This window comes from Lynx rufus, unplaced genomic scaffold (assembly GCF_022079265.1).
Source record: "Lynx rufus isolate CCGP_SWC_20201006 ecotype Redwood Valley unplaced genomic scaffold, mLynRuf1.p SCAF_24, whole genome shotgun sequence".
In the NCBI taxonomy this organism is placed as follows: Eukaryota; Metazoa; Chordata; class Mammalia; order Carnivora; family Felidae; genus Lynx; species Lynx rufus.
The window spans coordinates 1,139,830-1,156,226 of record NW_025814839.1 but is presented as its reverse complement, the minus strand read 5'-3'; the positions used below and the strand labels follow the sequence as shown (position 1 = coordinate 1,156,226).

The window sequence follows — 16,397 nt, the reverse complement described above, 5'->3', positions numbered from 1 at the left end:
AAAAGTCAAGATGTGGGGTGCCTGCTGGCTCAGTTGGAGAAGAGTGCAACTCTTGATCTCGGGGTCGTGAGTTCAAACCCTATGCTGGGTGTAGAGACTATTTTTAAAAACGTTTTTAAAGTCAAGATAAACTACTACAATCTAAAATGTATTTCTTAAAAAAGAAAAAAATTCTTTATGAGTAGCACAGACTTAGATAGAAACAATATAAAGAATTCAATGGTTCAGGGGCACCTGGGTGGCTGAGTCGGTTAAGAGTCTAACTCTTGATCTCTGCTCAGGTCATGATCTCCCGATTCGTGAGCTCAAGCCCCACGTTGGGCTCTGCACTGACAGCACAGAGCCAGCTTGGGATTCTGTCTCCCTCTCTCTCTGCCCATCCCCCACTTGTGCACACGCTCACGTGCTCTCTCAAAATAAACAAACTTTAAAAATTAATAAGAATAATAATTCAGTGGTTCAAATACATACTGAGTGTTTACCGTGCCAGGCTGGGGAGCAGAAAATGTGAGAAATGAACAGTAAAGAAATCACAACGTATACACAGGAGGTTAGAAGGCAGTAAACACCAAATGGTAAGACTTAAAAATCAGGTAAAAGGGAATATATGTAGCGTGTGGGGAGGGGTGCTCAGGGTTGGCTCGCTGCAAGGTCACAAGATAATGTTAGCCATTTTAGCCATATATGAGGGAGATCCCCTATATAACGGGTGGAGAGAACATTTCAAATACAGGAAGCAGCAAAGCAAAAGCCCTAAAATGAGAACCTATCTGGCACATTTAAGCAAACAGCCTCTCTGCTGAAGCAGAGAAAGGGAGCAGCAGAAAATGAGGTCAAACAGAACAAGGCTAGATCTTGCTGAGCCTACAGGCACCTATACGACTCTGGCTGTTACCCTGAGGGAAAGAGCATAGAAGGGTTTTGAGCAGAGGAGTCACATGATCTGACCCATCTTAGAGAAGGACTGTTTAGGCTACTGTGTGGAGAACGGATGGAAGGGTGCAAGGGTGAGGGCATGGATGCTGGGCAGGAAGTTGCAGGAACTCAGGTGACAGGTGATGGGGACTCTATTAGGGTGACAGCATGACAGTGGTTGAATTCTGGCAATTTTCATCAGGCAAAGCTAATTTATCCTGACAAACTGGATGTGGGATTGTGGGGGGTAGGGTAGGGAATCAGTATGTTCAGTCATTAAAACTAGAATAAGCTTACCATGGAGAGTAAAGAATGACTCATAAAGGGTTTGAATGTCTTAATTCATTCTGGAGCATCTGAAAAATGCTGAGATGGCTTTTGCAGCTGTTTGAAACAACTGCAAAAGTATTTTTCCCATCTATCTTTACAGAATCTGTAACACTAATGCAAGTAAGGAAGTTATAGTTAACAGAGGCACCACAGAACACATTTACAGAAAGCACGCTAATACACTGGATAGAATTAACATCCCGTGAGAAATGCAGACAAGTTGTTATCAAAACAAAACGAAACAAAACAAAACAACAGGTCTCATACCTGTTCCTGAATCAGACATCCAAGAATTTGGACTCTCATCTGGTTTATTGAGGTAAAAAGCATGAGGGTGCTTAGCAGCAGTGAAATTAGGCTGCAATGCAAGAAAGAAAACCATTAGTCGATGGATAAAAATCATTAGGTACAAACTACTGACCCAAAGAAAGAGAGCCAGGTATCAAACCAAGGCACAGAGAAAGCCTCAGAGGGTTCACGAAGAACTACGAAAGTCCAGTTTTCCCTGTGATTACAAGAATACAAAATGATAGGAATTAACCATGAAGGATTTTCTTTTCCTGTGTGTTCACACAAGTTTATTTTGGTTCTGTGGAGCTGGAAGAACACTGGGAGCTGGTGTTACTTAATGAGTTCAGAATGAAAACGTATTTATAGGGCCACCTGGGTGGCTCAGTTGGTTAAGTGTCCGACTTCAGCTCAGGTCATGATCTCACACTCCGTGAGTTCGAGCCCTGCATTGGGCTCTGTGCTGACAGCTCAGAGCCTGGAGCCTACTTCAGATTCTGTGTCTCTGCCCCTCCCCTGCTCATGCTCTGTCTCTCTCTGTCTCAAAAATAAATAAAAACGTTAAAAAAAAAGAAAGAAAAGAAAACTACTGTATCCACCAAGGTATATACCAAAGACCCAAAGTTTATCAGCGGTGAGAAAGTCTCCAAAAGACTAGTCTGTTCTGTTCGTTTTTTTGTTTTTTGCTAGCCTCCCCAAGACTGAGTTTTACTTAATGTAAAAACAGAAGAGAAACTAGCATATATGAAAACATATTTCTGCCAACCTATTCCAATGGAAAAAGCAACTTTCACCCCGTCTCTAAATACTCTTATGCGCTCACACCAAAGATGTACCATCCCAATGGCACGCAAGTTCAAAAGAACAGACCCACAGATACAGTACTACAGGGTGCCTGCAGGTGAGGCCAGTGGTCCCTGGAGCTTTATCACCCTCACTTCCCTCCTGAACACAAATCTGAATAGGTTCTGGAATGGTGATCTTGAGAAGCCTAAATATCACAGGCTGAAGAAAACTTATGGCAAGAAAAGACAATAGTGCTTTATAAAGGTTGAAGGACTGTCTTCTTAGGACTTCTATTTAATCTTTTTCACAGGATGATAGAAAGACCATGTTTACAGCAATCAAGACCACGGGCGCCTGGGTGGCTCAGTCCATTAAGCATCTGACTTTTAATTTTGGCTCAGGTCATGATCTCACGGTTCATGAGTTCAAGTCCTGCGTCTAGCTCTACGCTCAACACAGAAAATGCTTGGGATTCTCTCTCTCTGCCCCTCCCCTGCCAGTGCACGTACTCTCTCTCTCTCTCTCTAAAAAAATAAACATTAAAAACAGTGGCCAATTTCTAAAGGTATCAAGTTTGCAGAGAGACGTGATTTTGCAATTTCAATTCAGTATCATAGAATAAACAACATTACTCTATGACGATTTAAGCCAAAAGGACTTCAAAGATGTTTAAAACCTACTCAATATCTACACCTCTTTAACGAAAGCAGCTGCTAGATTAGTAAAAGGGCCACACAGAATTTAAACATTTAACCTCTTACAATTTGGATTATAAATTCAGTACTACTTCTTACAACTTAATAGTAATATAAATTATGTGAGAGTTTTTTTTAATTTTTTAATGCTTATTTATTTTTGAGAGAGAGACAGACAGAGCACAAGTAGGGGTTGGGGCAGAGAGAGAGGGAGACACAGAATCCGAAGCAGGCTCCAGGCTCTGAGCTGTCAGTACAGAGCCCAACATGGGGCTCGAACTCATGAACCATGAGATCATGACCTGAGCCAAGTCAGACGCTCAAAGGACTGAGCCACCCAGGCGCCCCTATTTGAGAGTTTAAAAAAAAAGTTAAATGGATTATTCTCTGGCTAAATGTAAACAGTTACAGCACAAAGAGAATTAGGACCTTTACAAAACGGTTTTCATTTTCTATTGTACTTTATTCCTCATTATTTTTGATTTCCAGACTACTAAAAAAGCAATACCCAGAGCAAATCATTGTTTCCAATCCTCTGGGACACCCAGAGAAAGATAGGTCAATGGAACAAATTAACAATACAAAAGAAAGGGCAAAAAACTTATGTTGACAAGCGCGTAGTAAACTCCACCATAATTAGCAATAAAGTGACTCATCACCTACTTTCTCAACTGGTGATTTCTTGGCTTGCTCATTTCCTTGCATAGATTTTGAACACCCCTCCTCTGTAAGTGCTCTCTTTGGTTGGTTCTGCTTCAGCTTTTGTGCCCATGATGTTACAGACTTACTATTCAGAAAGAGAAAACAAAATTATTCTCTTTAGATGCTGTCCTTTGCACATAAAACTAAACACTAATAAATATTGTGTCCATGGGAAATGCTTTGAGTTCTTTTTCTAACCGCAGAGAAAGAATGGATCTTTATCCATTCACCTACATTTCTTTTTACAATTTCTTATTACCAAAGGCAAAGTGAACACAAAGACTAACGGTGATTAATAAAGGATTTAGCCTGTAGCCATGGAATAGAACAAAACCACCACAGTGACCTGTTCACATACTCAATATAGCTCTACAGCAAAAGCTTATTTGTTTACAAGGACTAGTGACTGTACTTACAGGTATACAAGATCTGTGTTGCTATAGCTAAACACGTATTTTTCAGAGATATAAAACTCAACATTTAGGGTAAATGACAAATTTTAAATGATTGTTTGCTTTATAAACATTCAGCCACACTTATCATCAAACTTAGAAAATTTCCTCTTCTATATAAAAAGCATAAAATTGAGTATGCTTGTGTATAATTTTTGGTTGCAAATTACATGCACATGTATACATTTAGACTCTAAAAGCAGCTTGATTTACTAGATTCTAAATGTAATAAACAAGTAAACCTCCCTTCAAATGTTGGAGAAATTCTACTTACCTATTCGTTTTTCCACTGTATACTTCTGAAACCTTATTTTCACCAAGAAAATTGTGTTCAAATTCACCAGGAAAAATGGAAATATCTTCTTTTAAAGATGCACAAAACTCTTCAGTGGTATGTATACGAAAATTCTTGTTTTTTACACCCTCTGCAAGTGACTCCATCTGCCCCAAAGATGCTCCAAACTGTCCCTCAGAAACCTCTGTGTGCTCCATGAACTCCCGAGGGTCCTTAGATTTGTAGGCATTTAATTCGGAGACACAAAAGGTACCATACCCACTGCTCACTGAGCTACTGTCCACATTGCAGTCTGGTTGTGATGTGGATGTTTCTTGCTGCATTTCTGGTTCTTCAGACTTAGGATAACTGATAATAGGTTCATTTCTCTCACTGTTTTCAGAAAAAAAACCCATTTGACTTCCTGAAGATAACTGTTTACTTAAAGAAGTATCATAGGAAGCCCAGGAAGCATTACTGGTCTGTAACTTGACTAAATTTTTTATCTCCTCCTGTATACGCTGAAAACAAAGTTACAGATTTGGTAAGTATACTAAACATTGCATTTTTTTATAAATACTATGAAAATATTGCTTAAAAATACGAGGTATTACTCTAAAGACGATATGTTTCTAGTTCATCAGCAAAACTGATATAAAGTATTAACGGGTTCTTCTTGCAAATCTTACAGTATAAAAAAGAATCAATACAAATAACAACTTACTTGAATTTGGTTGTGGAACTGCTCCTGCTGAGCGGCTATTTGCTCTTGGCATTGTTTTTCCACCAAACTGAATAGTTGTAACCACCTGGTCTATTAAGTTATAAAATGTTTTAGTTAAAAATAATTTTCAATGTAATATTTCACAGAAAAATTCCTCCAGTGGGAAAGGACCTTTTTAAAATGTATTTTAATTTAAATTTATAAGCTGAATTAAGTAGTTATAAAACTGTATTTAATGTAAAAATACAGGCACAGGCTTGGTCACCCCTTTCATATGTAACCTGTAGTTTGGGTAAATTTGAAGGTCTGGGTAAATCTTATTTTTCAAATGGCATGTCATCTGCTATCGTTTCTGATTCATCAACAACTGGCAGTCATACGTCGTATTTGTCTTAAGTTCTCTTCCTTTCTTTGTAACAGCTAGTGATTTTTTTTTTTTTAATTTTTTTTTTCAACGTTTATTTATTTTTGGGACAGAGAGAGACAGAGCATGAATGGGCGAGGGGCAGAGAGAGAGGGAGACACAGAATCGGAAACAGGCTCCAGGCTCCGAGCCATCAGCCCAGAGCCCGACGCGGGGCTCGAACTCACGGACCGCGAGATCGTGACCTGGCTGAAGTCGGACGCTCAACCGACTGCGCCACCCAGGCGCCCCTAGTGATTTTCTTAAACAATGACTTGTACCTAGGAAAAAGAATCCCACGTCTTAAAACAAGAGATAGTTTGATATTATGGAAATTTAACCCCTAATTTACATGGGATTTAAGTGGGGAAAAAAAAACCAAAACTTTTTCAAGTCAGGTGCTGAAGTGTTTTACAGCGCCACAGCTGAAAAAGGAATTTAAAAAATCAGTCTGAAAACCTGTGGAACTGACCTAGGACTCCCTTCATTCTGAGGTTCTGATCCATGCTGACTCAAGAGTATAGTAAGTGTTCTTATAATCAGACTACAAAACAAGCCAGAAAAGGGTTCGGGGAAATCTCCAGAAGCTAAATTCAGTCTCAAGGCTGGTTTACAGTAAGAGACTCTACACAATAATATGCAATATCAGTAAGTAGCTACCGTGAGAAGAGCCTCCCTGTTTAAAACCATTCACCATCTTTACGCTCCTGTACTCCTCACAGGCCCCAGAGTGACCCGGCCCATGCACACCTCCCAACTTCATCTCATCCCTATGTATTCCGTGCTCAAAGCACACCGGCCACACTGGCCTCTACCTTTTCCCTGAACATGACAAAAAGGTCTTCCACCTTGAAAGCTTTGCCTTCACTGTACCCGCTACCTGGAAAGCTCTCTCTCCAGCTCTTATGGCTTCCTTCTCCCCCCCACCCCCGCCCCTTGCAATTTCAGCTTAACGACCACCTTCTCAAAGACAGTTTTCCCAAACCATCCTGCAGTTGCTCTCTTTCTCAATGTCATCCTGTTTTTGCCTTCAGAGCATTTACCACAATAAGAGGGCATCTCATTTATTCACTTTGTTAACCCGTTTGCCTCCAGCACCTAGGACACAATACCAAGGAAAGAGTGTCTAAATGAGGGTATAAAAATGTGAATTTCAGGGGCACCTGGCTGGCTCAGGTGGTAAAGCATGCAACTCTTAAGCTCAGGGACAAGGGTTTGAGCCTTACACTGGGTGTGGTTTACTCAAAAAAAAAAAAAAAAAAAAGGTCAAGTTCAAGATGAATTTTTTTTCTTGGTATTACAGACTACACAATTCAGAGGTCCTTCAGATTAATACTGAAAACCGTTTCTATAATTATAATAGAGCAGAATTAAGTTGAAGACTATATAACTGTATTAAAACAAAGGAAGCAAAAAACCCCAGGATTGAAATAAAACAGTGCTGGGCGCCTGGCAGGCTCAGTCGGTTAAACGTCCAACTTCAACTCAGGTCATGATCTCACAGTCCGAGAATTCAAGCCCCGCATCGGGCCCCATGCTGACAGCTCAGAGCCTGGAACCTGCTTCGGATTCTGTGTCTCCCTCTCTCTCTGCCCCTCCCCTGCTCGTGCTCTGTCTCTATCAAAAATAAACATTTTTAAAAACAAATAAATAAAACAGTGCTGGTCGCCTGAGTGGCTCAGTCAGTTAAGCATCCAGCTCTTGATTTCTGCTCAGGTCCATGCTCTCACGGTCGTGAGATCGAGCCCCACGCTGAGCCCCATTTTGGGCTCCACACTGGGTGGATGCTCTCTTTTTCTCTCTCAAAAAATAAAAATTAAAAAAATAAAAATAAAAATAAAGAAAATAGAAGAGTGCTAATAGAAAGTATTAATTCTAAATCAACTAACTTGATAAGGATAAGGTAGGCTACATCAAATTCAGTTCCTTATCTTCTCAACTTACCTATAATATGAAGTATCTTAATCAAAACAAAAAATAAATCAGGGAACAGTTTTCTTATTAAGTTATACTAACTTAAGCACTACTTTAGGGGTTATTTTAATCTGACAAAGTTACTAGTCACAAAAAACTAAATTACAATAATGACGGAATTACATAACAACAACAAAAAAATAACCAAAAAATGGCCTTATATTTATGTGGCACGCAATGTTAACCACATCCTTATTATCATTTTCTTATTTAGGATACAAATGAATAGAGCTTGCTCTGGATATAAATTGGTAGAGAAGATTTTGTTCTCCCTAGTCAGATTTTATAATTAATATTTTAATTTTCAATAAGCATATTTAAGAACATTATAAATGCAGCAAATAACATTTTTCACATAATTATTAAGAACTATTATTCATTTCTAACCAACATTATTTATATGATCTGCATTGTACATACTGTTGGAGGACTTAGGCATCTAATTAAAGCTTTCCCCTGTACAGTTTTTGATGCTATTAGCCTGAATGGGGTTTCTATCGTATGCCTAGTAAATATTCCATTGGCTTTGACATCCTAGGCCTGACTCCCTGCTCTCCACTAACAACTTGTATGGTCCTCAACAAGTATATTTCATTTATGCTCTTTACTAATTTATAAATTGGGGGGGGGCAGTATAAAATCGGAAGAGGAACACCTCCCAGGTGGCTGGGAGGATAAATTTTAAATTCCAATATGATGGATGTGAAAACAGTGATCTCAAGGGGGGGAACTAGATTTTGAAAATCTGTGAGGTCATGCGTGTCACAAAGCTAGGGAGAGCACTACCAGCACTTTGTGGGCAGTCCAGGGATGCAAATCACAGGATGGTCCCCGACAACGAAAAACTGTCCTGTGTCCACTTTATATTATAAAAATAACATATATTTTGCACAGCTTTCAAATCACCAAATTGTCCAGGAATCCAACTACAAAGATGTTATGTTTGCTTCAGAACTTGATCAGAAATTGGTCACCGTTTCAGAAAATCGTGTCACCAAATGCAGTTCTGGATTGTCAATACAGAAGAGCTGTATCGGTCCATGTCTGTAGCCACTGCCTTCGCAATGAGTCTACGTATAAACACCAGGCTATGCTTCACTAGGTCTTGTAATGTGGATGTGCCTGAGCACGTGTATACTGAAATACCTGTTATCATGCTATAAGTAACTGTCATTCCTCCTTTATATCACAGTTAAAAGGATGATTGTTTTTAAAGTGGGTACAGGCAGGATATATCTGTGAACTTCATTTCAGGACAATATAAGTTGATGTTATTTTTGAAATTGTAAAATTTATGTGTAAATTAGTAATTTAATTGTAATATTACAAATTGAGGGCTTTGGGTCTAATAAGGTTGAGTGCCACTGACAAAAAAAGTGTCTAGTATATTGCTTGGCAAATCGACACACAATAAACAGTACACATAATAACAACAATCATTGTACAACCGTTACTCTTAAATATGTAATCAGTAGCACTAAATAGTTAAAATACTAAAATAATGAATTAAGACAAATTAGCTAATAATGTGTTTTAAAAATTTACCATCACAGAAATATTAGCAATAGCAAGTCTTTAAGAATATATTGAAGTATTTCTATATAAATGTGTTAAAAAATTATTTCCCATGAATCAAAATACATAACCTTCTCAAGTTTAAGCAGTGATAAACTCAAGAATTCCAGGAAAGATGGGGGCCCCTGGGTGGCTCAGTCGGTTAAGTATCCAACTCCGGCTCAGGTCACGATCTCAAGGTTTGTGACTTCGAGTCCTACATGGTGCTTTCTGCCATTAGTGCGGAGCCTGCTTCAAATCCTCTGTCTCTCTCTCTCTCTCTCTCTCTCTGCCCCCCCCAACTCTCTCTCTCAAAAATAAAATAACAAACATTAAAAAAAAAAGAATTCCAGGAAAGAGGTTTTAGAAAAAATTCTACAGAAATCAGATCTCCAGAGCTCTGAGCTCTGTGGAAGGTTTATATTTTAATAACACTACAAGTAGTAGAAATCAGACAAATGTTACAGTTCCAGAAGAAGGTGAAAACATGAAATTCAGGGGAAATAGGAATAAGGCTTGCACGATCCTTACCCCTCCCGTTCTTCCTACAATACTACACTAAAACATCATATTTTGGTTTTGTTTGCCACAAAACACACTAATAAATTGGAGAAATTTTACTGAAATGACCAGGAGATTTCATATTCTGTCAAAGAACTATCTTAAGAAACTATTCACTGAATAATCAATTACATGTCTACATTACAAAAATTAGTTATTATTAAACATAATAAAAATAATAATATTATATCCCAGGTGAAGAAGAAAGGGTGTAAAGAAACAGGCTCAAATGTTAAGGTGTTAGTGGCTAGTCGGTATGCTGGCTTATAAAAACCTGTATCTTAGATTCACAAACAAATACTGATTCAAAGATGCTGATTTTGAAGTATTAAAAGCAACAATTTCTAGCTAAACATGAATTTGCCAGAAAAGCAATGCCTTATTTTTTTAAAAGCATACTAATTCAGGTTCATAAGCTAATGAGTAAGTATATTAGGGGAAATATTTCACAAAAGATTTCACTTTTAATTGCATCATTTTACTGGTCTCTTGCATTATCATGGACTGATAATTACATGGAAAAAACATAAAAACTGTAAACACTTAAAACTCAGTTTTCTTAAAGTTTGCATTAATACTCATTCTTTCTTTTTTTTTTTTTTTTTAATGTTTGTTTATTTTTGAAAGAGAGAAAGGGAGGCAGAGGATCCAAAGCGGGCTCTGTACTGAGACCGACGTTGGACCTTAACCGACTTAGCCACCCAGGTGCCCCAATACTCAGTCGTCTTATAACTTCAGTGATTATGGATAATGAATACAAATAATTACAATTAGGGGTGGCTGCTACTGAATTCTTAAACCAGGTATTCATCCATTCCATTTTACATTTTGACAATTACACAAACAATGGTTTTAAAAGTATGATAAACATTTAAAATAAAATCTACTGTCCCCTAAATAAACAATTTAATAATAATAATGTTTTATACATTTCTATAAAGCATTACCAAATCTAGCCTTGGAAAAATCTAACTTGGGCATTATTCTGTGAATCAAAATTTACATATTATGTATTCTTTTATCTGCTAAGTTTTTATAGCACAATTTAACCTGTAGACCAAAGAAAGAACCACTGACCTGAAAAATCAATATAACTCAATGTATCACAACTAAGCAAAAGCCTTAATTTATAAATAGTTCAAAGAGGATTTAGGTTTTTCAAAATGGTAACACTTCTGTATGTGTTACTTAAAACATTAGAATTAGTAATAGTATTAGTAAATTTGGACTTCTCCCTTCTCTGAACAAAGCTAATATTTTAGTTGACACTTAAAATATAAATTAATGTGTCTAATGACTGATATTTGTCAAAACATGCTTTTGATCATCTTTTTCGTATGCGTTCAGTGCTGTTCCCCAATTACTACTTTTGACCACTTTAGCAATAAGTATCATGCTCTTTAGAAGATAAATCTCTAATAATTTAGAGTTTAGTAGAGGCACATGTACAATTATATTTTTTAAGATTCCACAAATAAAACAAAACTAGATACCTCACAGTTTTTCCAAAGTTCCGAATCAGTCCTTCCACTGTTTTGTAGCTCTTGCATTAAAGAGGTTAGGACTTCAACTGTACCTTGAATTACAGATGGTCTGGTCTTCCCTGAGAAAGAGGATACCCCATTTGTACTAAGGTGGGGACTACTTCTGTTGAAACATAAATAATTCAAATGGTTTTCTTCATTCTACCAAGTGTTGAATAATTCAGCAGTTCAAGTTTAGCAGAGCAGTACAAAACCACTGACATTTAATCCTTCTTAATGGCACCTCGTTTGTTGAAAATCTGATCACGTTTGTCCACAAAAGGAAAATAGCAGTAAAAAGACAACACTTATTTAAGAACCCAACAGAAAGACTTTCTCCAAAAGCGCCAGAACACTCCAAAGTACCAACAGAAAGTAAGTTTCTGCCATACGATAAGAAAAAGGTCTAGCTTCTCCAATCTACATTATTCCAGAGGATTATTGCACTCTACTGTAAGAAGAGCCTTTTTTATTGTAGCAGAGATTCTTTTTCCACTGCCCAGAACTGCAGTCAAGTGTTGTTAATCGCATCCCCCTAATTTGGTGTGATAAACTGATGCTTATCTTTTTTGCACTGTCTTTGAATAAAAGTTGTGCCAAGTAAATTAGCAGCAAATATTCAGGACTTATTTAGCCTGTTCATTGTGTAAAATAGCACTCATTCTTTCCAGGAGGACTGCTTTCCCAAACTTAAGAGGAAGTTATTTCAGATTTGTTTTATAAAAACACAAAGCATAATTAAGGAAAATAAAATCTGTTTAAATTCCAGTCTAAGAGACCATTTTTCATTTATTTATTGATAACCTATATTGTTTCACAAAGAGTTCATTTAAAAAAAACAATACTAATTAAAATAACAGAAAAATAGTGACAAGTAGGATCAGAGAAAGATTAATAAAAACTCAAGGGAAAGGAGAACATACATGTCGTCCGTAACGGATTTACACAGTTGTGTAATTATCAAGTCTAAATTTGGCTGATTTAACCACCAGTCACAATGAAAAGGGAGACAAGTTCAGTTACATAATTTTCATTAGAAGGGCATATTTAGGGGTCACCTGGCTGGCTCAGTTGGTGGAGCACACAACTCTTGATCTCGGGTTGGTGACTTCAAGCCCCATGTTGGGGGTAGAGATTAAAAAAAAATTTTTAATTAAATCTTAAAAAAAAAAAAAAGGACATATTTAGGTTCCCCTAGGAAAATTGTGTTCTAAAAGGGATTTCTTCAGGGGCGCCTAGGTGACTTAGTTGGTTAAGTGTCTGACTCTTGGTTTTGACCCAGGTCAAGATCTCAGAGTTCATAAGTTCAAGCCCCACATTGGGCTCTGCACTGACAGTGGGGAGCCTGCTTGGGATCTCTCTCTCTCTTTCTCTCAAAATAATAAACATAAAAAAAATTTTAAAGGGAGTTCTTCATAGGGACCACCAGGTGATACAGGAAACAAACTTTCAGTACGTGGGTATAGATTACAAAGACAGACATCTCTCCTGGACCATTTGCCACACACTTTCCCACCCTTTCACCTTGCTTTTTCATTTTATATATTCTTGTAAGCTGCCTTATATTCCTCCTGAGAAGGGCAGAGAATGAACAAACTTTTTAAGGAATTAATGAATTTATTAATTTCATCAAGATCTATTGTGTTCGAAAATATCTGACCCTTTAACAGTAGGGCCCAGACTGGTAAGTTTTTGCTCCCTTGTACCTGCTTGGTATATAGGTGGTCTCCTCTCTGATGGACTCTACCCCTTTGCTGTTTTTAAGCTACTAGAAATTTAGAAATCAAATAACCCAAGTTTTTCAGATTATGTACAAAATGAAAGCAAACAGGTTCTGATTACAAACAAACCAAAGGGGTGCATGGGTGGCTCAGTCGGTTAAACGTCCCAAAACCTGATTTTGGCTCAGGTCATGATCTCACGGTTCATGGGTTCAAGCCCTGCATCAGGCTCTGTGCTGACAGTCTGGAGCCTGCTTGGAATTCTCTGTCTCCCCCCTCCCTCTCTCTCTGTCTCAAAAATAAATAAACTTAAAAAAAAAAAAAAGGTGCAAACACGGGATAGCTTAAAAAGAAAATGCATAAAATGCATTGTTGGATAGCATCTATTTTTGTCTACTCAGAGTCTGTTTTTCTGCTTACTTCCTAGTATTCAACTTAATTGTTACTTCCCAGGTTGGTGAGGTAGTTCTGAAATATTAAACGTTATTTGTATGTAGAAACAGTATTTAGTCAATTAAATTCTAAAGGCATGTTGGTAATCTATGAGGAAGTTTTAAAAGCGTACAGAGAACCGTAACTAGGAAAACAAGTTCTTTTCCACAATGTTCCCCATGCAAAAGTGTATAATCTCTGGGAGAAACAAAAAACAGGAAAAGAATGAAACTATTCTGGACTTAAAACAACTATCCCTGAACAGTTCCTGCTCAGGGGCTGTTGTTATTTAAATGCGAACCGATAACTGTGATGCTATTTGGGTCAACTGGGCAAATAAACTTGTTTTGATTTGTTGTTACATTAAAAAAAAAAATCTATCTATCCCATTCTTACCTATTAATATTTAAGTTCAGTCCAAAAGAATGGGGAGAATTTTTTATATCAGATTCTACAGAAGATGAAGTTTTCCGTAAGGGTTTCACCAAATCAAAATCTTCCATAGTGTATAGAAATCGTTACACTCTCTTATTTGAAAATGTAGGTTCTTTCAATGTTTGAAGAAACTGAATCCGAGTCATCTTCAGATGCTTCATCGTCTACAGGCATTTTCAGTGGCTAACATTCAGAACTGGGAAATATCCTAAGCTCCCAAGAGAGTCTGAAAATGAATGGAGGAAAAAATACTATAAAAAGCCACTAAATCTAGCAACTGCTTTTTCATTACTTTGGAAACCTTGATCCTTTTATATAAATTGGCATTAAGAATAGCAACATCATTTACAATAGTCAAAATGCAGAAACAACTAAGGTGTCCATCAATTGATGAATAAACTAATGTTGTATATACATATAATGGAGTATTTCTCAGCCATAAGAAGAAATGAAATACTGATACAATACTACAATGTGGACAAACGCCGAAATATTATAATCAAGTAAAGGAAGCTCAGTAAAAGATCACATAATGTAGGATTTCATTGATGTGAGGAATCTAGAATAGGCAAATCTTTTGAGACAGAAAGCACATTTATGGTTGCCAGAGCTGGGGCATGAAGTGACCAAAAATGGGTATGGAGGGGCGCCCGGGGGGCTCAGTTGGTTGAGCGACTGACTTCGGCTTGGGTCATGATCTCACGGTTTGTGAGTTTGAGCCCTGCGTTGGGCTCTGTGCTGACAGTTCAGAGCCTGGATCCTTCTTCGGATTCTGTGTCTCCCTCTCTCTCTGCCCCTCCCCCACACATGCTCTGTCTCTCTCTGTCTCGGAAATAAATAAATATAAAAGAAAAAAATGGGTATGGAGTGTCTTTTTAGGGTGATGAGAAATTCCAGAATTAAATGGTGGCGATGATTACACAACCCATCTGTGAATATACTAAAAACCAATGAATTGTACACTTTAAAGGGATGCATTTTACGATACATGAATTGGATCTCAAAAAATCTACAATAAGGGTGGGGCGCCTGGGTGGCGCAGTCGGTTAAGCGTCCGACTTCAGCCAGGTCACGATCTCGCGGTCCGTGAGTTCGAGCCCCGCGTCAGGCTCTGGGCTGATGGCTCGGAGCCTGGAGCCTGTTTCCGATTCTGTGTCTCCCTCTCTCTCTGCCCCTACCCCGTTCATGCTCTGTCTCTCTCTGTCCCAAAAACTAAATAAAAAAACGTTGAAAAAAAAAAATCTACAATAAGGGTGATTTGCAAAAGTAGCTTCATCTTTTCCAGGTATTATTTCAGAATTTTATGTGTTTAACTATCAAGGTTCTAGACACTACTCTACTGCGTAACAACTGGAATACGTACATGCCTTGTTCATTTAAGAAGCTCTACCAAGTATCCATGCTTGCTGATCTACATGGCGGATAAACTGGAACTACTTAGTATTTAATTTGATATTAAAAACAGCCAATTAAGGGGCGCCTGGGTGGCTCGTCGGTTAAGCGTACGACTTCGGCTCAGGTCATGATCTCACGGTCCGTGAGTTCGAGCCCCGCGTCGGGCTCTGTGCTGACTGCTCAGAGCCTGGAGCCTGTTTCAGATTCTGTGTCTCCCTCTCTCTCTGCCCCTCCCCTGTTCACGCTCTCTCTCTGTCTCAAAAATAAACGTTAAAAAAAATTAAAAACAAAAAACAAAAAACAGCCAATTCAATGGTTAACAACAGTTGTTTGTCCACTGGCTGGAATGCATCTTGCACTACATAGCCTTTATTACTCTATGCACGTATCACTTCTTTAAAGACTATTCACCAGGTCAACTAAAAATAACTAACTGATGCAGGTTAACTGATGCCAGGTGTACAGAGGCAAGTTGGCCATAACAAATCAAACACCATGCTTCCTACTTAGAGAATTCATGTGTTTTTGAAAAAGTGAAAGAGCAAGAAAAAAAAAAAACAACCATTTATGCTGCTTACAAGATTCCACTAGGTTCCCACTTCTAGGGCCTGGTTTTACAAAGCACAACCTTAAAAAACATCAGCTCATAAAAGAACCACTTCCTTGGCGGGAGGTAGGTTTTGTGAAAGCCAAGGGTAACTGGACCTACGTAAATGGATTTCTCCCCAGTGGCTCAGCCCATCACCAGCCACAAATGGGGTACCGAAAAGGTCTGGGGCTGCACCTTCCACCTGGCAACGAAAATATCTGGATTCAAATCACCCTGCTCTTCTAGCAGGAAAACACAAGGCTCTCCAGGGACTTGGATCTGCGACCCCATCCGTTATTTCGCCCGCTCAAGTAATCCGGATGCAGAAGATGGAGATGGAAAACCACTCGAAACGCAAAGATGCTTCTCCAGTGGGGGAGGGAGGGAGTGGAAGGGGAAATGAAAGGGGGGGGGGACCCGACATAAATGCAAAATTAAAACAAAAACACGCGATGGACAACGGTTATAAGCACAGAGCCATTTTTATATTTCCCAGTAACGAAATGTGACGCTCTTGGTCCCCAAAACCCCTAGCCAAAAAGAAGGTCGCTGGGAGGATGGGGGATGGTATGGTACAAATTGGGGCCTGATACTCGGAAAGTTAACCAGGTGTTTCGCTTTGCTAGGAGCCCGAGGGGGGTATG

At 38.4% G+C, this 16,397-nt stretch overlaps 1 protein-coding gene across 1 annotated transcript in view; it reads right to left on the bottom strand.

The window, feature by feature from the left end:
• Positions 1 to 14,001, bottom strand: part of MPHOSPH9 (M-phase phosphoprotein 9) — a 53,300-nt gene extending 39,299 nt beyond the window's left edge. The window contains exons 1-6 of the mRNA XM_047088280.1: positions 13,731 to 14,001; positions 11,152 to 11,305; positions 5,167 to 5,256; positions 4,443 to 4,963; positions 3,678 to 3,801; positions 1,513 to 1,603 (exon numbers count right to left, since the gene is read on the bottom strand). Of these exons, the coding sequence (XP_046944236.1) occupies positions 1,513 to 1,603; positions 3,678 to 3,801; positions 4,443 to 4,963; positions 5,167 to 5,256; positions 11,152 to 11,305; positions 13,731 to 13,837 (1,087 nt within the window). The 5' untranslated portion in view covers positions 13,838 to 14,001. The remainder of the gene's footprint in view (positions 1 to 1,512; positions 1,604 to 3,677; positions 3,802 to 4,442; positions 4,964 to 5,166; positions 5,257 to 11,151; positions 11,306 to 13,730) is intronic.
• Between the last annotated feature and the right edge of the window lie 2,396 nt (positions 14,002 to 16,397).